General features: G+C 37.2%; 1 protein-coding gene across 2 annotated transcripts in view; it reads right to left on the reverse strand.

Annotated features, from left to right (window-relative positions):
• Positions 1 to 4881: 4881 nt before the first annotated feature.
• MXI1 (MAX interactor 1, dimerization protein) overlaps positions 4882 to 26807 on the reverse strand; it is a 70165-nt gene continuing 48239 nt past the window's right edge. Inside the window, exons 4-6 of one of the 2 annotated variants that reach the window (XM_004680448.2) lie at positions 11898 to 12012; positions 11133 to 11304; positions 4882 to 7364 (exon numbers count right to left, since the gene is read on the reverse strand). In XM_004680448.2, coding sequence (XP_004680505.1) covers positions 7201 to 7364; positions 11133 to 11304; positions 11898 to 12012 — 451 coding nt within the window. In that variant the 3' untranslated portion in view covers positions 4882 to 7200. The remainder of the gene's footprint in view (positions 7365 to 11132; positions 11305 to 11897; positions 12013 to 26807) is intronic. The other variant, XM_004680447.2, reaches the window with a different exon arrangement.

Below are 26807 nucleotides of genomic sequence, written 5' to 3' on the forward strand. Positions count from 1 at the left end.
GGTGTGTTAACAGAAGGCTAACATATTTAGCAGCTAGGATTGAATGATTAAGCTACAATGTACTTGCATATAAAAGAGAATATTGAATAAGTTTTGTTTCAATACATTCCTTTTGTATACCTTCTTTTGGACATAAGAAATTGGATCTTAAAGCACAAACTAGTATTGTGTATAGAAGTGTTTGTAAATTTTTGACAAAGGGGAAGACAAGCTTTATGAATTTTGATTTTTGATAAACTGGAAGTTCTAGAGGATGGTAATGAGTTAGATGTTTTCATCTTGCCCTCCTCACCCCCAACCCAGGAGATAAGTTTTTATTTCTATATTTTAGGACTGTGAGGTAGGAAAGCATGTAGGATAAAATGAAAAACTGAAAAATTTGTTAAATACAATATACAAGTTACAATAAAAAAGGGCCACTTAGCGTGGAAAAAGTACACTAACATTCTTAAAATGTACTAATAGTATCCTTGAAAGACTGCAGTGGATTTAAAACTGCTAGGAAGAAACTTGGCTTAATTGTGACCTTTTACTAAAGGTTTTTGGTGAAATGACCATGGTATGTTGGGATAGTAGTAATCTGTTGTTTGTGTAGGCAGGTCTTGTACTGAGGCCAGTGACTCCTCAAACCTTATGGGTCTTCTTTTCTGCATGTTCATATTGCCGGAAGGCTCTGAAGTAAGAAGAAGGGAAATAAAGATGACCATATTATATAAAACCTTTTAAATAGGTTTTGATATCAGATTATTGACCCCTCTGTCAAAGGACTAGATGTGGTCCTTTAAAAAGTCACAGTGCCAGGAAGATAGTGTCTCTATACTAATAAAGAATTAGGACCCTTAAAGTACCTGTCCACAGGGTGATGTTAAATTTGAGAAAATGCTTAATGAGAAGCATAGTTACCACTTGTAAAATACCACTGCTAACAAGCTTTCAGTACTCTAAAAGCAAATACTGATACTTGGTCATACAAAGCTGTTTTAAATTTAATGGAGTTTTTTTTTTTTTGGTCAGGAGAGGGACCTTTAAGCTCTGAAAATAACTGAACAATTAAAGTATTTATTTTTGCTTGTTATTGGTCATTTCAAGGACAGAACAATCCTAATATACCAAAAACAAGTGAACAGAATTTTCTATTTTAATAGTAATGACAGATAACAAGTGGCTATTTTATAAAGTGTAGAAAGACTATATTAGAAGAGCAAGAACTATGGAGCCAGACTGCTGTCTTGACTCCTTCAATTAACCTTATGTGCATAACTCCTCTTTGCTTATTTTCTCAGTTGTAGAATGAAAATACCTGTTTTATTAGGTGGTTAAGAATGAGTAAGTATATATTAAGTGCTTAGTAGTAGAGTTCCTGGCATACAGTAAGCACTGTGGAAATATTTGCTACTGTGCAGGACATGGTGTGGTTACTGATTATGAATGGTAACAGTTCACACTCTAATGGATAATGATGCTCATTGTTTATGACTTGATGCCCCCAATAATAAATATATTACTGTAATGTTAGCAGATTACCAAAGTTAAATATTACATTTTAAGTAAAAGTTTAATTTTTATATTAGAGTATTGGAAGGTATGTTTCTTAATAGAAAGAGGATAAATATTGCAGTAAAAGTCACCCCCACTACTTAGGATTAGAGCAGGAGTCCTGGATCTGGGTTATCCTAGACTTACCTGTGCAGGTGAACATCTCTTTTTGACAAATGTCACAGGTGATCCCGATGTTCATCCCTGATAGAACACCATGTTTTAGTTTACACATGAAAGCAATCTAATTTTTAAAATGAAGGAAAGGTACTTTTACAAGCTGTAGTTTCCTTAATTTAAAATAGGCACATACCAATGTGAAATACATTTGGTTATTGTAACTCATTTTTTTAAATGCTGTCACAACAAAAGGGTGTTTCCATTAAAATGTAGTTTTAATGCTGAGGTAAGCATGCCTTTAAATAGCCATGGAAAACTATCAGGTAACAGGAAAATCACATTTTTTTTTTAGTTTGTGTATCTGCAGATTGTAATTATAAATAATGAAAAAAAAACACCATTTGCAAATTCAGCTAAAATATTTTTAAAGCTTTGATTTGGTACTTGCCTATTAACTGAACTATGAAAGGAAGACAATATATTAAAACCAACAGGGTTCTATGGTTGTTAAAATGAGTTCAATAAATAATCTGCTGGATTGTATTATTTGGATTATATTATGGAGCAACCAGTTAGTATAAATGGTAATTTACAAGTTCAACAGTAAATGTAAACATTTTTTATATCTAGGGTTTTTGAGTTGCGAGTTAAACTGAATTTTTACTGCAGTGGAGAGGAAGAGCAGATCAGGCAAAATAACAGGTAATGATGTAGTTTAACAGAAATCCAAGTAGTTGAATCCCTTTATCCCATGACCTTTGAAAGTTGATTTTTTTTACAAAAAAGTATATAGCCATGTTCATGAACATGTTGGCTGATGTCTCAGAATGTCTTTACTCAGTATTGATGTTCTAAGAATTTGTTTTGGCCTAACCTAAATAGTAAAAGAAAAAGTAAGACAAAGGTTTTAGAAAACTTCCTTGAGGTTCTTACTGTGTTTTCTACCTTTAACTTATGTTGATAAAGATGGCCATTTTCTGGCCTTACATGAGATAAAGCAGATCTGAGAATACCACCACTGGGCTTCTGCAAGTTTACTGTTGTACTAGCTAAAAACATCAGATTTTTAATTTTCTAGTTCACAGGAAATAAAAACAGGCAATTCACTTCCAACAAACACCTCTCACCAGTTTACTTTTACAAAACAGTTCAGATTTACTAACTGGAATTACTAAAATTGTAATTTATTTCCTCCAGTTATATTTGCTTTTTTTTTTTTTTTTAAATGAGGAAACCATGGTTATACCCACTCATTAAGAGAAAAGATACTTTTTCAGCTTGAGAAAAATCATGGGTATTATTTTGCTCACTCATGATTTCCCTTTCTCGGTGAAACTGATGTGCTTTTTGTCTTTTTCCCCTTTCAAGCCCTGTATTCACTCTAGCAAGATGCAGTGAATTTCTGGCCAGAGAAAGAATCAGGCATGGAGGAAAACTTGACTATATCCTGGGAAAACTAGAGTTGAAGCCTGAGATCTGCAAGCTAGGCTAGTGTTAAATAGATGGTAATTGTACAAATTGTTCATTGCTCAGAAAAGGAGGAGTAAGTATCCCTTTGATTCTTTTGCCCAATTTTCCTTTGTGACAGTGCTGTCAGGTTTAGTTGACCTAGCTTTGAAACTGATGAAGCTGCTAATTTAGAAACAAATTACCTTTTAAACTTGGGGCTCTTCATATACATTTTGGAGATTTCACGACATGTTTTTAGTGACCTGTGCTCTGATGTGAAAATCTTAAAATACCTTAATTATTGCCTTTATTACCAATAAAAAGTATGCATTCCACCATATCAAACAACTAAGAGCTTGATAAAATGCAGGGGTGGGGGGTGGCAGTAATGACAAAATTAAAGATAAATTGGTTGGTAATATTTGGTTTCATTTAAGCCACTTCCTTAATACATTAACTGTAGGCAGGTAAAATAATCTACTACACTGATCATTTAAAAGAATCCGATGTATCTCACAAAGACTATACTTTCCTGTTAGATTTGGTATACAGGCCAACATTTTTTTCTTGGCAAGGCCAACACAATATTAACTAGGATGCTTAATTAATGCAGTGCAATGATTACTATCTGTATAACTCAAGTTCAGGGTTTTTTTCTTTTTTTTAGGAAGGCCAGGTAATCACTAATACCATTGATATACCAATCTTCAAAAGCCTTTATTTAAAAAGTTCTATAGAACATCAAAATTGACTTCTTATATTGTATAACCTGTCATAAATTTGGGAATACGAACCAATTTTTTTCAATAGGAATAGTTCTTTTTATGCAAGACCCAGTCAGAATAAAATTCATGATTAAAGATGAAGAGATTAGGTTGCATTCATTGAAAGGAGTGTAGAAGTACATACCTCTAAATTTCCTTTCCTTTGCCACAGGCTCCTAGGTCTAAGATGGGGTGGGGGGAAGTGGGGGGGGGGAGAGAGCAGTTATTTACATATTATCAGTTTTAAGCCTTCCTTCTTTCAAGATGGAGGTAGTACAACAACTTTTAAAGATGGAAACTTGGTCAGGATCCTTAACAAATGTTAGGAGGGAGTCTGGGATTTTTTTTTAGGTGGGATGGTAAATAAAAGGGCTTAAAGGCAGCTGCTACTTTAAGTGGAACAAACAATCCTTCCCCAAGATGATACCCAGATTTCTCATGAGAAATAGAGCAAGGAGACCATGGAGACTTAAGTTGGGATCTCCACTTCAATAAACCTCATCACTGCCTTTTCAAATCCCCTCTTAATAGCAAATGTTATTACTGTAATGTGGACTAGAAAAGGCTTCTGTACCAGAGCTCTATTCCAGTCAGACATTAGAGTCACAATGACTTCATCAGAATCTTTGGTAATGCACTGAAATCAAACTTAACTTATGCCTATTACTTTATCACTTGGGCATTTTGCAGACTGTAAATTAACAGGTTAATGAGAACTAAATTGAAACTAACCTTGTTTTCAATTTGGATAACAGTATAGAGGTATCTTGAAAGGGATATTTTAAAAAGTTCGAGTAGATTTTGTGTACTACCTGAAGCAGTTGAAATTCTTAAACAATGTGTAGTTAGTCAAGACCTATTAAATTTCATAGAACAGGAAACAACAATGATTTAAATTACCATTAATTCTGGACTACTGGTGCAGTCACAGACATTTAGGAAATAGTTGCCTTTCAAGGTGTTACACAAATTCCTATTCCTTCATTGAGAAGGGTGGGTGGTACAAAAAGCACTCGGGCATTCTTCATTCACAATTTTTATTTCTTGCAATTATGTCTTCAAAGTCGATTTGTCTTTTTTAAAAATTAATACTTCTTACTCATCATACATTCCATCCCCTTCCCCCAAGGAAAACAAACCCAGGGAAGGAGTAATTTAGGGGGCAGTTGAAATATTATGATAGGTTTGTGACAAAGACTTCCCAGCCCACCATCATGTATATATTTACGCAAAATGGCAGCACCTCACATTCACCCGAATGAAGACCCAAAGTCCAGCCCTAGGTAAGTGATGCAAATGAATGCCATGGAACACAACAAAATGGAAGCATAGGCAGGCACTGGCTTCTGTTTACTTTCCAGGGTAAAGTAAGCAAATGTATAGAGCAACATTTTGACCAGGCCAAGAGTAATAAATGGAAACACAAATAATTTATCTGGGCCACAGAAAAAAAGGTGTTTTATGTTTTTCATTTAAGTCCCCAGCACCTGAAGTAGCAAGTTCTAATAATGGGCTTCTAAAAGCATGCATTTTCCACACACATCTACTTCAAAGAAGTTCTTCCACTCAAACATAGCACAATCAAGTATAAAATATTTTTGGAGGCACAGAAAGAGCACAAGAACAAGGAAGTATATGCGGAGGCCTGTGTATGACCAAGATGGTAGACTTCATATACAGAAGCAGTGGGAGCTGTTAAAGTGCTACTTACAAGGATAGTCTAACATTACACACACAACTGCACTGCTAAATATGGTTGTCTTTATTTTCTTTTTCCTTGCCCAGCCCTATCTAAACAAAATAAAACTACAGGACTGAAATTAACAACCCATTAAAATCAGCAATAAGTTATGAAAATCATAAAGCTTTTTTTTTTTTTTTAAGTAATTAAGGGTAGTTAAATTATTTAAAGTATACAAAGTCCAAACAGCCAGGGGTAAGGTCTCCAAGAAGGCTTCCTGGGGTAAGGGAGACAGCCTGGGGGAACCATGGAGTATGAAAGACAGGGAACACATGACATCAAAGTGCAGGCTAGAAATTCCACTTAAAATAACATTTCTGAAAATATTGGTAAGAGCAACAATAGCACCTGCACAGCGGGACTGTGAGGAAGGAGAGACTGTAGGAAAACGGAAGCAAATCTTTACATTAAAATGAGACAAGTGCTGAACTTAATTAACTATGTTAACTATAATAGTGTCTACTATAAATATCAGATGGTTAAAAGCTGGTAAAAGGTAATGATTCTAAAAGAAAACAAAAACAGCATTGACCTTTTCTACCTAGCCCAGACCTCATTCATTTTGTGCACTATAAAGAGTGAGGTGTGAGGTGTTTTATCATTATCAAATGCTGCATCAAAATAGATGATTTTTTTCCCCATGTGTTTTTCCACTATAAAAGACATCTATGTTTTTTTATGGACAAGCTTATTTTAAAAAGATGTCATTTTGGTTTTCAACACATACAAACAGTTATCAAAATCTGAAATAAAAATGCTGCCATGGCTCAGACCTTGGCCTGCCAATCTGTGTGCATAACTTCTGCCCACTCAGACAGAGGCATGTGGGGCTTTTTCTTTCTGGCCCCTCAATCCATACTCAGGCCCTGTGTGACAGAGGCTGTTTGTTAAGCATGGACGCCCCCAAACTGCCCATGGGCCTAAAGGCAGCTGACCGTTAAGCTAGCAGTCAGGTGCCCTAATGCTAACAATGCAGGTGAGGTCAGCTTGCTTAGCAGGAGTCCAAAAGAAAGCTGAGCCGCATGATGAGCCCTTTCAAAAGGCTTCATGGAGTCTCTCCTTTGCAGAGCATGAAATGATTTTTTTAAGGAACTGATCATCCACAGGCTTCATGATAAGCTGTCCAGGCTGAATTTTAATAGCTCTTTAGTTATCTAAGATTAATGCCTGATTATCATTACTATAAGGTTTGATTTTGTTTTGTTTTTAGGACCATAAAACTCAGGAAGGGTTCATAATCCCACCCTTAAATGTGTCTACTCAGTGTAGTATGAGCAAACTAGAAAAAGAGGATGAGATCTCCAATGTCATCTTTCAGATCAACTAAAATCAAGATTTCACACAAGTTCTCTGCTACCATCAGAAATTATTATTTTCAAATATGAATATTTGTTCTATTAGAGAGGCTCTGCCACACTTTTTCCCAAGTATTTGCTTTTAAATAGAGGTCTTTGACCCTTTTGTTCAAGTATAGGTTTGTTGTGTTTAGTTTTAAAGAGGAGACTGCATCATGAACCCAATTTAAGAGATTGTTTGGATTGAATTGGCCCAGTGAACATTTTGCCCTGCACTGTTATGTCATGCTGGGTTCTAGGAAGTGAATGAAAGTTTGACACTGGCACTGGAGTAACCCTCGTCACTCCCAATACTCTGCAGGCTGCTGTGGTCATCAATGTCACTGATGCTGGTGGTACTGATATTGTCCACTTCTCCATGGGAGAACTCTGTGCTTTCAACATCCACTTCAATCTCCTCTGTCAAAGGAAAAAAAGGAATGTTAGCAACCTAGCATTCGTATACTTTCAAAATGCAACAAGAGTATAAGGAAAAGTGATTACTTTTTGTATAGTATTAAATGACAGTTATACAGAATTACCATCACTGGGGAATATAACTTCATGAAGGTAAAGAGATGGAGAGATGTTTTACAAAAGGGAACGTCTGGTATAGAGTGGTGTCTCAATTTAGGCAGTAAGTTTGCTAAAGCCTTTGACGCCAGTCCGTCTGGACCTCCCACCAAATGTACTCAGCCTGGTTAGGAATTAGTGCTCAATATTAAAAGATCCCAAACCCAAGTGGTTTAACAACATCTGTTTTGCATTAAACTAGAAACTAATTCTCAATGCTATTTATTAATCAGACTTGCCTTAAAGGGGAAAAAAAAGTATATACTTAATATAGACAATTAGAGACTTTATTCATCCAGGCCTTTGGTGGTATGGGTGGTATTTTACAGATAGTTCTATACACTTCTAGGATTCATCATAAAGATTTCGATTTCTGACTGCTGAGCAGCCAAAATAAGTCATTGTAAAGTGGACCCCGAAGAGTTTGTCTTCAACTCATTGAAATTTTTTTTACATCAAATCTAGCTGGAAATGAGGGCCTGAGGCTTAAAAGTCTATGGGTTAAAGCTAAATCTATAGTTAAGATTCAATAAAAGCATTTCGGTGGTGGTATTTAGCTTCAAAAAAGAAATACGATTTTAAAAGAAACCCACCCTAATTCCATATATGACCCAAATATTGGTATTTCGTGAAATATTGCATAATCAATAATACATAAAAAGTAATATTTAAAAAAATACAAGGCAGTTGAAAAATTGTCCTCCCCCCGATAAGAACTGAAATTACTTTGAGATGTTAGTTCTCTTAAAGTAAACTCAAAGTCTGGTGTTTTATATTTGCTGCTGACTTGAGGATGTTCACAATGATCACAACTGCTTTAGAAAAAGTAAATTCTTGCTGAGCCCAAGAAGGACAAAATTATTTCAAAAGAGCCATTTTTAAAACAGCTAACAGGCTAACAGCTTCAAAAGTTTTAGTGACCTGTTTTTAACATGCAGGCAGCTACCCAAGCAAGCTGTACAAATAATACTGTCATTTCATAACTATTTGCTTCGTATCTATAATGAATGCTTCACAGGCTCTCTAGTGTTTCCCAGTATCTCGGAGCAGCAGCCAGTCTACAGCTGGGTAACAAAATCAAGATGCCCAATCAAACAAAGCTGGCCCGACACAGTCAAAACAAAGTGAGGCTGCTGTAGCTGAGCCAATTGGAGATGTCACTAAAGACCCCTGCAACACTGAGAAAGAAGGCCAAACACAAGACTGGTACTCAAAAGGTACTGACACCTGGGTGCTCTTAACACACTGGGAGTACCAAACACCTGAGCACTGAATGATGGAGGGAGGGCAGTTAAAACCTAGAGACCTACCAGGTCACACCCTAGTGAGCAGTATAGGAAGACCAGGGCGGAAGTCTGCCTTCTGCAACACCTCACTGTCACTCATAAATGTGGCATATCCTTGAGGTTCTTGTTGTCTGGCAGACCATTGTTTTTCAAAACCACATAAAAATAAAATTTTACTAGTGAAACTAGTGTAAGAACTACGGTTATGTTGAAAGGGATTAAAGACCAATGTGAAACACTTCAACAGAACCAATGTGGGAAATTTGGGCATTGACACAATTAGAATAACTATAGTGCAGTCAACACATGAAAACATTTGTGAGTTCATAAACAGCGAAACAAAATAAACCTTGGAGGTTGCTGAGGCACCAAAGTCATTATTCAGGAAGTTGACAAAGCACACAATAAGCATTTACCTTCCCTTTCTGGACTTTATTTCTGGGTAGCCAAAAAAGTTGATGAAATGTTGTTCTTTATATAAAAGAAAAACTTGACAAATGCAAGAAGAATGACAATTTTTAAAAATTCACTATTTTGTGGCGGTAAAAATGTAGTAATGATGATCAGGACAACCATCACCAGTGATTCCAAAAACATAAGTGAAAAGTTGGTACATTTACCAAAATTTATCAAAAGGATACCAGAAGAGCCCACTGACCAATCTTATCACCAGAGTGGGACAACTAGACATGATACTGGTGCAACAGGAAGTACAAAGAAGTACACATATGTGGTGTGTTTGTGTTTAATAAAAGAAGAGTCTAAGCTGAATCCAACAGATGTACCCATCACATACAGGAATTAGGAGGGGCAGAAGAACATGTTAAATGTTAGCCATGGGCATTGCTTAGTCAAACCAAGAATGTGGGAATTTCTCTAAGTGACCCCACTTTCCCAATTCCTATAGTGAGTAAATAGCTTGGGGCGGGGTGGGGTGGGGTGGGGGGAGCATGGGAGGGAAACTACAACAGATAAAAGTATTTTTTAAAGTATATATGAAAGAAATGCAAAGTAGACTTTGCCTAGATTCTTATTCATACATACAATGGTAAACTGCCATTTTTGAGAAACCTAGAAAATCAGAGACTGGGTATTAAATGACATAAAATTATCTAAGTTTACTAGTTTTGTGGGAGATCATTATAGCGCCATGATTATGTTTTTTAATATCCATTTATTAAAGATACAAAAAGGAGTGCCCACTGAAGTACTAGGGCAAACTGTCAGCATTATTTGGGTAGATTAAAAATACTTCAGAAAATGGTGAAGGTGAGTGGTGCAGGATAGTTCAAACAAGAATGACAGAATGCTGACAGATGTTCAAACTGGCTAATTGTGATGCAAGAGTTCATTATCATATTTTTGAAAATTTCCATAATCAAGAAATTTTACAAAAAAATTCTTGTTTTTATTTTTATTTGAGAATTCTGAAGTGGATGCACTCTATTTTCCAAAATGTAAAACTTAAAATTACTGGAGTTCACCTCTGGGACCTTTTATTGTGGAGAAGCCTAACCTGGTGGGAGCTACAGATGAACTGATCGGTAAAACTCAATGTCTTTTTGGTGGGCTTTTAATTTTGCTGAAGATGAATTGAGAGAGAAATGAAAAGTGTGTAAATTCTATATTAATTTATATATTTTTTTAAACTTAGTTAATACTGGTAAGGATTGGTAGTTCAATAAAACATATCAACATCATGTATTTCCCTAGTATAATGAATTTAAAAAGGGGACAATTTCACTTCTGTGATACTTTTCCCCCAAATGTATAACCTCAATCTTAACATAAGAAAACATTAGACAAACTCAAATGGAGGGAAATTAATAAATAACCAGCCAGTATTCTTCAAGTGTCTTGGTTACAAAAAATAGACTGAGAAGTCCCTGAATGCAGTGTGGGGTCCTGCACTGAATCCTAGATCAGGCAAATGGCATTGGTTGGAGAACTGGTGACACAGAATAATATGGATGATGTAATAAAACTATGAAAATTCCTGCTTTTCATAACTATATTGTGGTTACTTAAGATGTTAATATTATTGGGAATCTGGTAAAAGCTATCTGAAAACTAATTTTCTACAGGGAACTTTAAACTTTTTACAAATATAAAGCTGTTTCAAGATACAGTTAAAAGCATATGCATACATTCCAGAAAAGTGTTCCGTACTTCATATAAACATTGCTAGACAATGCTGCGATAGCATACAAATATGACTGCTAACAGTGTTCTCTAAGAAGAATGCATACACAGTGCCTCCTCACCTACCCTCCCTAAATCCAGGATAGTGATGCTTAGTTTTTCATTAGAGAAGAAGAACACTGCCTACCTCGCTCTGAATCAGAACGATCTGAAGAAATAGTTGATCCGATGCTGTCCATTCGTATTCGCTCCATCTCCTGAGGACCCTGCAGCTGTTCTAGTCGCCGCTTTAAAAATCTTTGTTCTCTTTCCAAGTTTTCTAGCTGGTGTTGGCTCTTCCTTTCAGCTTCTTCAAGTTTCTAAAATGATAAAATAATATTTAAGTTTGCATAGAGTCCAATGCAAACAATAAAAATGAATTCTACCTACCATCTCTAAGACTTCTTTGAGAAAACATGAATATACACAAAACAAGCATGTATATGTTTATCTAGAAACATATGTAAATACAGACTTTTAAACAGCAAAAATTACTGCTGTCACTTTTGTGTGTAATGAATGCTACATGACTGGGAAAGGTTAGAATTCTCCAAGTCTGTAAAGTTATCTCCACAAAAGAGAAACTCGCTCTGCAGTGGAGGCAATGGAAAAATACTGAGGGGCACACCAGGTGAACTCATCTCCACCAGAGGGCACAACAGCCTTCTTCTTTCCAGCAAAGAACTGTTATTTTCCTAGTATCTTTAGTTCTTCAAATGGCTATGCTGTCAATCAATTTAGTTTAATTAGGTTATGTTGTTCCCATCAGATTAGCTCGTAAGTGTTTTAGAAAGACTGCTTGAGGTCAGCTAAGGAGGGTTTGGTGAGCTAGCTGACCTATGTGAATAGGAATCATCATCATTAACCCAGAACTGTGAGAATCACATGCAAATACGAAAGTAAAGATTCCTACCTTGATGTGTGCTTTGGCTTTGTTGAGCAAACCAAGTGTTGTGTGCCTCGTGCAGTCTGGTCCTAGTGGAATCAGAACTTTTAAGCGTTCTAAACACAGGCGCAGGTGAGCTCGTCTAAAACAAAATCAGCACAGTCTGAATATTTGACAAAAAAATCATCCTACAGTCTATTTAAAGACAAATAGTAATTTGCACATTATTCTATCTATAACCATGTTACACTCCTAATTCTTTGGTTTTAAATTATCTGCAAGTGCAGGCATGCCTGCTGATGTTCAGTCTCCAGACAGGAACTACAGACCGCCACTTCAGATTATTGTGCTCACTGTAATCTCCATCAGGGATGATCATTTTTAACCTGCCCTACAAACTGTTCCACTGCACTAATGCGGAGGTAGAAAAGCATACTAGGGTTATTGTGCTTGATGCCGAATACCTAAAGCTGTAGGCCCTGTGCAGGGATTTTCAGCTGGGGTGTCCAAGGAGCTATAAAATGTTCACATATTTCCACTTCCTGTCTTTCAACACACACACATACACACTCTCTCTCTAGCAGTAGTGGTCCTATAGTATCACACATTATTATATATTAGGGTGAACCATGTGCAATGCCTGATAATAGATCACTGCTCACTTATAAAAATGGCATCTTTACAAGATTCAACACAAGAGAAACAGCAAAATTCTGTGACCAAACAGGACAGACTTAGACAAAATACATGCCCTCTGGTCAATCTTAGTCATTGAAACAACAGCCTACCAACAGCCCCTGCTTCCTTATACTAGATATACCAATCCATTAGCTTTTCATTTTTATTTCTCCCTCTCTCTGTGCTCTAATTACCCACCTCTAATTTTCCACACACTGGAAAAAACGCCACGTGACATAACTCCTTACTCAGTCACTGTAGTTGCTGGTCCACCCATCTAGTGGCTAAGTCAAGGGAAATAGCTAGCAGAGAGCCTCATGGATTTACCTCCCTTGCCATCTATATATATTCATTTGGTGAGCATTCTGGGCCCTTCTTTTCATCCTACAATAATACTAGTCCACATCTTTGGGTCTGTGCTTCATAATTCAACACTTAATAGTATATCTGAAAAAAACTTCTTAAAATGTGTTCATAGTTGACTCCTACTACTTAAAGAAAGCTATAACTGAACAATTAGGAAGTGTTTCAACTCTACCAGGAAGAAAACAATTCCTCCAATTTTTCCTTAGAGGACCAAAGTGACTTTACTAGCTCACCCACCAAACTAATTCACGCATAGAGAAATAACATCAAATGAAAATTTCAAGTGCTGACAACTTTAACAAGTAGTAGTAGCTGATAAGTAGTCAGTTATATCACCAACAAGGAAGCATGATTAAGGATAGTGAGGTCAGAGATTTGGCTGATGAATTTTTTTTTTAAAGATTTATTTATTTGTGCGTACAGAACTGGGGTACAGGCCAGAGGCTCAGGGGCGATGAGAGGCTTCACCAGAGACAGAGTGGGGAACAGAACAGGCAGATCGACAAAGTACACTGCTGAGGGGAGCAGCGGGCGGGTCAGGAGAGGTCTGCCACGCCATGTGGTCACCTCCGGGGCAGGTGGGAATTGAACTCATGCAGAAGCGGCTTTAGATTCTCAGTGCTGTGCTTTAACGCGCTGCGCCACCAGGGAGGGCCTGGCTGATGAATTTTTAAGATTCTTCCAGTACCAACTAGTCCAGCCTACTAGGTCCATTTAATGGACATAACTACCAAGTCCATTAATATGTTTACTCCAAATCTCCACTGAATTCAACAACTCAATTCTAATAATTGGCAACCAGGCTGAAACCTACTATACCTGATATGGAGAAAGGACTCTTTTAAGACAGTTTTTCTCTAAAGATTTATGAATGTATTCCCCTTAATGAGATTTAACAATTTTAGTGCTACTCTCACTCCCTGCTGTGCTAACCAGAATTACAGAACCATCAGTATAATTTTCATTTTCAACTGGAAAACTTCTAGGTGAGCAGTCTCACATAATCACAGGGTGCTCTTGGCGAGCAAACTAGTAACAACAAACATCCATAGTAAAGAGTGCCTTAAAATCTGCCTCAAAACTGTTACAGCATATGCCTGACAACTGCACTCACTCAGGACTGAAGGTGGACAATGAGCTTGGCGCTCTCTTGCTAATCGTGAGAGGTTGGATGACTGAGTTCAGTCATCTAAAAAAGTTAACAAAGCAACAAAGTTGACAAGTATGGCACCACAAAAACAACTTGCCTGTTTTCTTTAGTGTACGTATAGGAAATAACTTCTAGTTTAAGCCTCTGAATGAATCCTTAATGTAGTTTCACATCAAAGAAAAAACAGGTGGGTCAATTTTCTGTCCTGTGAATTATGTTTAAGTCACATGAAAACCTAAGCAGAAATCAACTAACGGTATTGAAATGTCTCTTTACTCTCTTTTTAAAAATCATTCAACAGTATGTTTATTAGTGACTCATGTACTTGGTCATGTTCCAGATACTTGCCTGAGTGACAAAAGTTAAAAAAAAAATGTAAACTTCAAGAGTTTATAATCTAGACAAACAAAATGTTTCATTTGATTCCTAGTGAAATCCAGTCATACAGATATCAAGAACAAGACTCTGAATAAAAGGAAAGACTGTAACTGGAGGAGGCAGACTTATAAAAGACGTTGAAACTTGACTTTGGGTTGGAGGATTATTAAATTTGTTTATGAAAAAAACAAGGATTTTCAAGGTAATTGAAAGAAGAGTCAAGGATTCAAATTCATGTATTGGGAACTAAGCTTAACCCTAAAATGAAGAATACCTGAAGTTTTTTGTTCAAGGGAAAACAACTGAGTTGGAATTCTTTAAGGAAATACCAGTTCAGAGGTCTGGTAGTCTATGAGGGCCCTGTCAAGTTGGGAGCTGCCTGGGCCAAGGATTCAGGTTAAGTAATGCCCAGAGGAAGAGGGAAAGGCAGGTGACCCTCTAGAATAGTTTTTACTCATCAGTAGTAAATTTTTTTTTGTAGTAAACTTTTTAATCAGGCAATTACAAATATGTCCAAAGACACAGCTCACACCAAGAAGACACCCTGAGAGGGCATGTCTCACAAAGGCCAGCACTGCCGCTTCCCATGTTTTATAAATAAAGTCTTCAAAAAGGGTAACTGTATGATGTCCTCTGCTGTCCCGTTGGGACAGATCTATCTGCAGGAACTAAATGGTAAGGCCTCTAGTTTTATACTTGTATGTGAGCCATTTGTTTGGAGAGTAGGGTTCATGGACAGCAGGCTGACCAAGGAGATACACCTCAAAGGTGCCACCCAAATGCTACACAGCCCTCCGCATGTTCTTATCTGCCGCCCGTAAAAGCAACCTTCCAAGGGCAATGGCCTAGATCCTGTCAATGCACAGTGGAAAGTTAACTCGGAAAGTTCATTCTCAATGTGTGTGTCTTTCCAGCAAATTATTAAAACAAACTGTACAGCAGAATTCTCTTCCCTCACAATGGTGCTGTTTGCTCTCTACCCTTTCCCCCAGTCTCCCCGCTGGTAACCAGATTGTGAGCTTAACCACCAACGACCTAAAAAGGCCTATCTTTTGATGCCATCTGGTCCTTTCTTTTCTTGCCTTAATTCTCATGTGACTGGGGGCTCAGGAGCCCTCCTGCACAACTTTGCCAAATCACGGGCTATAAGACACAAGGGAGGTATGAGACAAGGAAGAAAAAAGCATGGTTTGATTTGAAAATCTTTATGCATGGAGGAAAAAACTGCAAGTATTATAAGGCAATGTTTTCCAAGTCTCTAAGAAATGGAAGTGCTAACAGAAAACAAGATTTGTGAAAAGGCATGGTCCTGCACTTTTATTCTGACGAACACTGGCCTAACAATCAATAGAAAAAGTCTGACATTGTAAAATTTATAGAACTGGACTTGATGGAATATGAGAGAAAACTGAACCCAACCCCTGGTTATCATTTACTTTTTACAACACGCATAGCTCAATAAACACTATGAAACTAAAGTCTTTCCTAATTTACCACTGTGACAATAAAGCAAGGTTCAGATTAGACACTGCAACTGGAGGGGTCCTGTGAGAAAACGGGAGTCTCCTCACTGAGAGGCAGGCGGGGCAGGAGAATGGAGAGTTACCAAAGTACTTCTATTTTCAAATATGCTTTGAGGCCTGCTGTAATGAAATTAACAATGGGTTTTCACCGGGAGAAGAGGCAGTTCTCAGTAGCTAACCCCCTCAGAAAGAAGGTCCTATCAAAATTACCCACACCATTAGAAGGGCAAGCCCCTCGTGGGAAAAGGAACAATTCCGGTCTGTTTGGCTTGTATTGTGGTAGGTTTGGATTATTTTTCTCTGAAGGAACCAATGCCATTTTTTTATTTCAAACCCTGTGAGCTCTACTGCCAAACTGAAATATCCCAGAACATGAAGGGAAGTCATTTTGTTATGAAGTGATCCCTCCTAGTAGCTGCGATCCTTTAGAGCACAGGGCATCAACCACAAGAAGCACAAAGTATTGAGTGAGGAGAAAGAAAAGCATTTCCTTTTAGAAGTAAAAAAAGAAAAAACAACCCACAACAACCAAGTCTCATACAATGTTTCTGACGCATTCTCTTAAAACTAGCTCCGTGTCTGGTCCCACACTGTGGCCAGTGGAGCCCCTGGGGGCATCGTCCTCCACTCGGGACTTGCTTGTGTTCATTCCTCCACTCCAGGACACCCAGCCTTTGCCAAGTAACTAAATCAAATGAAAACAAGTGATAGGGACAGTGCTTGTATTTTCCTGCCGGCGAGTGTTACGCAATGGGCTGAGTCCTCCCTTTGAGCCGGCAGGTTCTTCAAAGCTGCAGGGGCTATGGCTTCTGACTTCCTCACAATGCTCTACCTGTGACAGCGGCTTATCCCACACGTCTAAAATGTAATGAGTTGAGAATCTCTTAAAATCTCCAACTAAAAATAATCAGCCTGTCTCTTATGAAAAATAACATTAAAAATGGATCCAGAGATATCAAGCACCTTCATGCTGCTCATGCATTTTATGTCAAAAGTAACTATGGCCATAGCTGATGTTCAGCTTGCTCTAAAGTAAGAAAGCTTCAGCAAACGATTCACCCAAATAGCATATGGTTATATGTTTTCACTTACAACTATGTATTATCTACTTCACACAATGAAAAAGCAAATGGACTATTAACTCCCAGGTAGTCACTTGGCAAATAGCATTTTCCATAGCAGCAGACTTGATTGTGTAACGTGGGGCTCAGTCACAACAAAATAAAAACTTAGGATAGCTGGGACTTTGTCTTCACTTGGCAAAAAAGTTGCTTCCACGAATATTCCTCTTAATTCAGACAGGAATATAAAGCTGCAAATTACGTATGATATACTATTTTAGTTGTAGTGTTCACCTTTGGCACCCAAGTGTTTCTCTATATACAAATAAACAACAGTAAGACAGAGATATATGTTACTCAGCCTTGGAAGGCTTTTTTTTTTTTTTTTTTAAAAAGTTTATTTTTACATCATTTTGCACATTTTTTTTTTCCATCTCAATTGTAATCCCCACGGGTTTCCCATCACCAAATCACCCCTGTGCCACCACCATAGTGGAAGGCTTTTTAAAATCACTGTCTCCCCATAAAATCTATGTAGTTCTTAGGGTAGGGAGCCAGAGAATATTTAAAGTCAGAGGTTAAATATAGCATGCCTTCCAGATCGTAATTTTCCTCAAAGATCTGAAAGGAAAACATCATTTTATATAAAAGCAAACAGGTAATGCAAAGTATACTTTTAAGATAAAAGAAGAAATTTGTATAATTTTGTATTATTCCACACTATATCACTGGACCTCGAAGAATCTGTGTTCAGACAGCTAGAGAAAATCACCACAGATCTCTATCAGTTCTGGACTTCAAAACATTTCTACATCATGGACTAGGGTTACATCTTTCAAAGGTTTAGAAAGGGAGGAAAAACTGCAATGGGGGAAATGAGAGGGGAAGAGATGTGGTGCTTGATAATAATGAAAAGTAGTAACATTCTTTCACAAATTTCACAGATTCCATGTAATTTTAATCTTTACATCTCAAAGACCGAGAAGGATGAATGACCACCAGTAAACAGTGAACTTACACCACTGAACTACATGCTGTAAAGACTTTCTAAAGATGCAGGAGTAGTCTTTACTGTTCAAAGACCCCCTTATTTGGCCATCTTCCTACGGCCTTCGCCAGCCCCGCCTCCCAGTACTCACACCTTTACAGATATCCACCAACCAAATGTGCTTCTAGACAGACTACTCATTTCTTAACTAATCTTTCCCTCCATGGTGGGCATCTAACTCAGCTGTGTGCCCACAGCCCCACTGCTACTTCTTCCAAGAAATGGGCCATCTCTGTCATACCCCTTCCTTAGATAATTAATACTTGACTTTCACAATCATAAACACTATAGATGTTCATTATCTTTTTGATAAAAATGAATCCATACTTTTAAGTTATTTCAGTTCTTATAATACCGAACAGGATGACTGGCACACAGTGGGCAGGAGGGATACAACTATTTCCAGTAGGTATTTCTGAACTCTCTCTAAAGCTGAGGATGTAATACTGGAGTCTCCAAACAGTACAGTCAGATGCCAGTATTCACGAGTGACCTGCCTATGGATGCTGGACCCTACACTGCTTTTTATGTGCAGCAGAGGTCACGCCAAAGACGACTGCATGCAGAGTTAATCTCCAACTTAGACGTGATAGCTCTTTCAACAATAAAGCAGAGGGCTGAGAGTAAGAACCATCATAACACAAAAACTTACCAAAGTACTTATAGTGATGAGAGGCCAAGACAGCATGCCAAGTGAAATTCACCGATAATTATTTTAAACCCACCTTTTTGTCACTCATTTCAACTTTCTGAACTTACTAATAGGCTTCCCAGCAAGTGGAAAATTTGACCGATTTAAGTTTGTTCTCTATTCTAGTTGGTGTCCAAGAAGTAGTGACAATAACAAGGACAATGGCAAGATTATGAAGGAGAAAAGAGAAAAGGAAAAGCCAAGAAAACCCAGGTGTTAAGAGTCAAAAAGAAATACTTCACAATGCAAGAATTAAAAAAAAAAAAAACTAAACTGTTTTTAATCCCACCATTTGCATTGTTTTATAAGACACCAGGACTGCTGACTGGTTGAAATCTTTAGTGAAAAACATACAAACAAGTTAAATTTTTACTGTCCTGTATTTACCTCTAAGGAAGACTTGACTTTTGACAGCCTCATTCAAAAAAAATTATTAAAATCTGGTTCCAGAAGCATATGTTCTTCACCGAGACTCCCAGAAGGAACCCAATCTCCAAAGTGACTTAATGGAAATTGCTCATTTGCTATCCATTCTGTGCTAAATTTAGTTTCCATGCATACATCCTTTTTCTTATCTGTTTATGAGGATTTGCTTAAAAACAACAACAAGAAACTTAATCATTCATTCACTATATTTCTTCTCTGGTCACACAAGAACTTTCTGTATTCCAAGTTTCAAAGTCTGGGAAATAGGGCTACATCACTGGAGAAAACAGTGACAATTTGTTCTAAATACAAAATAGCTTATTTTCTTTTGGCAATTCTCCAAGGGTTTCGGTGGAGGGAAAGGATACTCCTCTCTGGAGAGATCAGGCTCTGAACCTGGCTTACTGTCAAAACTTAGCTGTGGGTGGGATAGAATTTTTTTTAATTGTTTATCTTTCACATCAATTTGTAAACTGATTAAAAGATTTTTGCATTATTAACATTTTTTTCTACCCTTCAGCCTTTTGTTAATGTTCATCCCTATTCTGGCAGCCCCCATTGGCTGATTTAATGGTACCAAGGGGCTGAGAAGTGTTGCTGTCCAAAAGAAAAAGCATTCTCTCACAGGGACTGGGAAGGCAATCTGCAATCACAACAGTAGCTACTTGTTAATTTTCTATTTGAAACACAGTGATGTCAATAGTATTGTACCCTGCCAGCCACCATGGGGTAAAGTACATTTTGAAACCAAAACAAACTTCCTACGTGCTGGCAAGTCAGATTTGAGACACAGCGATAACGTTCTGTAAGACGATGCCCTAGTTTTATACAAAATACACACAAGCATTGGTCTACTCTTCAATAAAAGTTTAGGTCTAACTCTCACAGCCTCACTCCTACCTGCAGTCCAGGACAAGTGTTTTATTATATCCAATTACTGTCTGGGATGGCAGAGGGATATGAAGAAATACAGTTACTAATCTCAAATAAAACGGTGATCCCTACATAGCACAAACAGCACACTGAAAAAGTGCTCCGTAAGGTTCTTTTAGAAACATAAAGTGAAAATAGCACAACGGCTATAAAAATGGCCCCACTAATATGATGTGATCAGTATACTAGTTAAAGGGGTGTATTTATTAAAATACTTATTAAATAGAACAGGAACACTCTGGCCTAAGATTTGATGTGTCCCTGAAAGATGAATACCCACACTTTGTATTGAGTATGAGTAACCTGAAATAGGAAGTCAAATAATTAACATGTAGTGACCATGCTTCCTACTGGCAGACAGCAAATGGCCTGGCACTGCTGGACAGCTGCCAATTCAGTCAAACCAGCCGGGGATTATTTTTATAGCCCCATTTTAGCACAATTTCACCAAACTCAAAATGCAGGGGGCTTTTGCTTGTTCTTTGTTTTGATTTGCTTTCTTTCTGGGGGCTAGAGGGAGGTACAAATTTTGGCAAAAAGATTAACAAAGAACAATTGTTGCCCATGTGTAAATTAAAAGCAAATTCTTAGGTATCTGTAGGGCATTTGGAACCCCTAAAAATAAGATTCACAGAATTTTAAACATGCTATAGGCCTACAATGACAGAAAATGAATGTTTTCCTCTGTCTTTTTATTTCTAAGTTACTTAACTCTCACGATTGTTCTCTTTTATTATACTGCATCACATTTTTCTACTGACCACAAAGGGCCCAACTGAAGAGGAGTTTTTGTGAGCTACTTTTGGAGGCAGGCTCTCTCTGATCAAGCAGTATTTTTTTTCAGTGTTTTATTAGGGCTCTGACAGATGGTCATTTTTAGGCAGGTAGAACGTGAACATGTCCTAAGGACTACCATTTAAAACCCTCTGGAAGGGAAAATGTATTCAATGGATTAACAATTTTAAGTCTCCTGAAAAGCAAATTTTCATCAGAAAAAAAAAAACAAAGCAACTGACCAACCAGACTTGCATTATGACTGGGGCGCAGCATCACACCTTTTATTTCTACATGTTTAAATCGTAGACCGACCGCCCTCTGGGTAGGCCCAGGAAGAATGAAGTGAGAGGAGAATCAGATAGCTGATATCTATTTCGTAGGATTCCAGCCTTCTTGCAATACCAGTATAGTTTTCTTCCCAAGTAATGCCCAAATGCCATTATGCTTTTGATTTCAGGGAAACAACCCTCCAAATTTCTATTGTTATAAGGACTTGAAAAGAAGTAAAAGGCAGGCTAAGGGGACAAGTTTCATTTTGTCACCAACTGCCAATCAAAATCCTGGGCAGACCCAGTGTGTGTGGCATAAAACATAAGGATCGCTGCGTTAACCAAAGGAGATGGCTCGGATTAGAGGGAAAGTCTGCTCAGTCTGGTTACAGATATTACAGGATAAAAGTCCTGAGACGTCTTTCAGGATTATCTACATTGCTGAACCCAGGGAACAACAGACATATGAAGGATCCTCCGAAATGATGAAAAATAAGTCAGTAAGTATATTCAGTAGTTTCTTCCAAGCACACTAATGCTTCCTAAATATTCCAACCTGGCAAACCTACTTCCTCTTTCCTCTAACCCAGTACATGCAGCAGTTACTTCTGACTGCTTTCAAGGGAGTTCTCAGAACCTAGTATCACCAAATTGCTCTTGAAGAAAAGCCTCCTCCACTACAAAAATAGCAGTCATATAAAGTTTTTCAGTTCTATCTAAATTGTGTTATGTTTACAAATGTTTTAACTGCAAAGATGGAATTTCCAATTGAAAAAGAACTTTATTTAGAAGAGTCTGGATTTTTTTTTTTTATAGTTACACCAAATACAAGCTGTTCTGTAAAGGAGTAATTGTGAATCAGGCTGGAATAAAGTTAATCAAGTTAGAAAAACCATACAGACTAGAGAAAAATGCCATAATTGATCACATCGATAATCTAAATGCCAGAACAGTAACAGTAATTTTTATCAGTAACTCTAATGGATGTCTGGGAGAAACTATGAAGGTTGTCCTCTATGACACTAGGTATCCATTACAGAAACATACCTCTAATATTCTACTTTCATCTAAGAGTGATGTTTATTAAAGAACTGGTTTAAATTTTGCTTAATTTTATTTTCATTTTTTTCTTTGGGAGTAAGTCCCACTACAATTAGCAATCGCTAAGCAGTAAAGTAGGACTGCTTTTAAAAAAAAACTAAAATGTACTCCTTCAAGCTTCAAGGAAGAATACTCCCTAACTCTAGACATAATTTTGGTGGGGAAAAAAAAATTAACGCTGTATTGTTCTCCTAACTTCCAGATTTCTTCCTCACTGTAATTTAGCTATTGTATTTCCAGGTTATGAAATTCATATATTTTTTCATTTAATTTTATATTATTTTAAAGGATCAGTTTTGCCTTATTACTTTGGAATCAAAGTACTGGAAGACAAAGAAAAACAGATTTCTTAGTAGTGGAATAAAACCCTGGACCAACCTCAGTTTTTAGAAGAGACATAGTCATGTGTTAAAAATTTTAAGTCAGGGGCCTCCCTGGTGGCACAGTGGGTTAAAGCACAGCACCTAAGAAGCTAAAGCCACTTCAGCATGAGTCAATCCCACCTGCCCCAGAGGTGACCAACATGGCACGGCAGACCTCTCCTGACCCGCCCGCTGCTCCCCTCCTTCAGCAGTGCACTTCATCAGTCTGCCTGTTCTGCTCCCCACTCTGTCTCTGGTGAGGCCTCTCGCCATCCCTGCATCTCTGGCCTGTACCCCCAGTTCTGTATGCATAATAAATAAATTTAAAAAAATTTTAATTCAATAACCTAAGATTGATGTACTAAAGCATGCAGGGTTTTAAAAGGCACAGGATTTTCCACAGAAACATTTTGTTTAGAGTTCTTTCTTAAAGGATAAATTGAGAAGCATTCAAATGAAATATACAGTAAATCACAAAAGTTACCATATAGGCTTACTGGAAAAAATAAGCATCTTCAACAATATTTACTCCAAAACAAAAATGACATCTAAGAGATTCTGGTGAGCTAAGGAGATAGGCTTTCAGTTTTCCTTATTTACCCATTACTCTGGGAGATTTTCAGTCCCAGTTAAAGCTTTAGGTTGACTCTACAAGACACTCAGGCATTCCCCAACATTGCCAAGACAGAGGTGGGAGAACTGTAGTCGCTACCTCTCTGTAGGGAAAACACAGCCATTAAAGACAACACCGTATTTTAGCCACCATTAGAGATACACCGTGAAAAGTGACCAGAAATTAAGAGAATAAGGTGGCTTTATCACATTCTCTAACTGTAGTCCCTGGCTATATCCACACTGAGTAGTGAAAGCTCACTTTCACACCAGAATAAGTGACAAGTTATACTTTAATAATTAAAAGACAAAACAGAAAAGCTACGGATACAGCATTTCTCCTGAAAGCTCTTTCAAACATACTGAAAATGTGATAAAAGCCAATCTGGCAAATCCCCTAGGAGAACCATAAACATCACAGGAATAATCACTCATAACTAAGCTGTTCGTACTGACTACTGCCCATGATAATCCCCTGCTAGGAGTTTACTTCAACTCCCACATGGGGCACACACAACACTCAATTGTTGCTTATAGGAACTTTATACTACTGTGCTTTGCTTTCTGTTTGGTTATACCACTAATCCTCGCAAGCAAGGCCCAGCACCTCCACTTCTTTTACTCTAGCTCCACTACTGAGCACACACTCAATGTCTAATAAGTGCTTTTCAGTTGACTTGTAATTATCTTTAGGAGTTCTTTGTCAGGGCCAGAACTAAGTCACTTCAAATGAACTCTCGTTTCCTTCAGAAGATTTTAAATCAAAAAACAATCTTGGGGAGATGGCAAGTAAGAGTGTCAGCATAGCTTCTGACCATTATCCAATACTTGTAAGTCATCTAATGGACAGTCAAAGGAAGTTCAAAACAAATCCTAGATTTTCAAGATCAAGGGAAGTTTGAAACAAATTCTAAACCTAAATGTTTGACATATTTCCCAGTTAACTCAACTAAAAATGCAAAGGATGGGGTGGAGGAGAGAGACTTAGAGGTCCAACTATACTTTGGTGGAAATGGTAATACCTCTGCTCAGAGACAGATGATTATTAACTGTTGTTTATTGCTGGTCACTGACTCTTGGACTGTGCTACCAGTCAGCCCTTCTGCACTGAATGACTCAAAGCTCTATCAAAAAACGTGGAGTAACCTCTCATTAACTTTCACTGGCCAAGAAAGGTGGAGCCATTTTGCAAACTGAAGCTGCCAAATCCAAACATATGTTTAAACTCCAGTTTTGCTGTCTAAACCCAGACAGAAGTAGAACACAGTTCATTATATCATTTTCAGAAAGGTTCTTCCATAGAGGACCACGATCTGAAAAAAAGTACTTTTAAATTAAGGTGATAACCAGAAAATTATCTCAAGCTAATGTTGAAAAATCCATTTTTCTAGTCCATTCAAATATTACTGAAGTAATATAATTTTAAAGTAAAAGTAACTGTAACAAATTCTAAGGCCAATTTAAAAATCTAGAAAATGACAGGTAAATGTCTATTAACATTACTAGTAGTAAATCATATATCAACCTACTTAAAAATTAAAAATCTATGATCTCAAGAAAAATGAAAAACTAGTATCTTTTAAAGCAACAGAAAACAATTATTTTTAAAATTTCTAATAAAGTGTTAAACAGGGCAAGGACAAATTTTAATATACTATATTTGAAATTTACTGAAGTAGTTACTGATCACTTCCTATTTCATAAGCTCATGTTATCTCAAATTTATTTAACAGCTTTCAGACAAGCCAAACTCACAAGGGCTGTTTTATTTTAAATAAAGCTATATACACATATATTCACATACATGCATATACATAAATATACACCAATGGCCATTTCAATAATAATCTCTTTGGAAGCATTTATGGAAATTTACAGCATTCTATGATATTTTCCTAAAGTTAAGTTTAAATTTAAGGTACACAATTGTCTTAAAAAAAAAAAAAGAGTAAGTCTCCTCAAGCCTCTACCCAAAAACAATGTTGTAGCTGCTCATGGAAACTTCCATGAAAGACTATTCAAATAATTCTATGGGCTTTTAATGATATCAAATTAAAACAGCCATCAGAATAAACCAAATTACTACTACTAATAATAAATAAACAGAAGCAAAACAGCTACAGATAAAACACAATTGCAGATAAAAATCATAGGGAAAAATGGGGCCCTCCCTGGTGGCACAGCATGTTAAAACACAGCACTACACAAAGCTAAAGCCACTTCAGCATGAGTTCGATCCCTGCCCTGGAGGTGATCCAATGGCGTGGCAGACCTCTTCTGACCCACCCGCTGCAACTCAGTGTACTTCTCAGTCAGCCTGTTCTGTTCCCCACTCTGTCTCCGGTGAAGCCTCTCACCACCCCTGCACCTCTGGCCTGAACCCCAGTTCTGTATGCATAAATAAATAACTTTTTAAAAAAATCATAGGAAAGGACTATCAGCAAAGTAAGCTGAAATTTAGTAAGAGGCGAATATCAAGTTAGAGAGCTGTGTAGACAGAACAGGGTGACAATATACCAAGGGCCAGATACTTGTATAAATTCCAAACATTTTGAGGAAATGTTTTCATAACAATAACAGAAATGATCTGTCAGAGCTTCCATGCTATTTATAGTAAAACTTTAAAAGTCACAATTGAGTTTCTGGTCTGCTGTATCAATTCAAATACAGAAATGTACTTTTATCTGTAAAATCATCACCCTCAAGAGGCATTTTCCCATGGTACAACAATTTAGCAGAGGTCCTATTATGAGACACAATCACCACATATTTCCTAAGTGGGTCATATTACCTAGAATATCCTATGGGGACAAACTGTTCTTTCTGAAGCAGGAGTGGAGAACAAAACTATTTTCCTTGGAAAGGGAAGATATTTGCAGAGTAGCAAATCTCACTACGTGCCTTCCTAAAATATTTCCTATCTTGAAGTAGTAGGATTTACCAAAAAAACAAAAACAAAAAAAGCAGTTATTTATTTGACTTAGCATTTAACTTTTTTCCCCCCTTAATCTGAGGTAAAGTGCTATAAAAATCAAAGAATGTGAATTACCAACTCACTGAGCACCTATTATGTGGAAAGCACTGTGCCAGAGATTCACAAGTCAGAGTTCTTCTCATGCTCTAGAAAGGACGTTATAGTATTAGGTCTTATGTATTAAAATTCATATAGATGACACAATGAGAAGTTAGGAATTTAAAGGTGATTATCACTTTGGACAATCGTGAAAAGTTGTGAAAAAAATAAAATGTGCTATTTCAAATGTACCTTGAAGGCAGTGTAAAAAGTTCCGGTTAGGGAATCAGAAAATCTAGGCTCTCATCATAACTTTGTCATTAGTCAGTTTGAAGTGAAGCATATAACTTGTAGAGAGGTAGGTTTCCTTATCCATATAAACAAGGGCACTGGACTAGATGATTATCTAAGAACCCTTCTGCTTTTATCTTCTATGGAAATGTATGGGTAAGATTACATTTACTGCTTTTTAAAACTCTAAATATAAAATTAACATGACAGTTTTTCCTAAGCTTTTATTCTCTTCCCCAAAGGTAACAAGTGGATTCT

Source organism: Condylura cristata, unplaced genomic scaffold (assembly GCF_000260355.1).
Source record: "Condylura cristata isolate star-nosed mole 26May11 unplaced genomic scaffold, ConCri1.0 scaffold00011, whole genome shotgun sequence".
NCBI classification, from domain to species: Eukaryota; Metazoa; Chordata; class Mammalia; order Eulipotyphla; family Talpidae; genus Condylura; species Condylura cristata.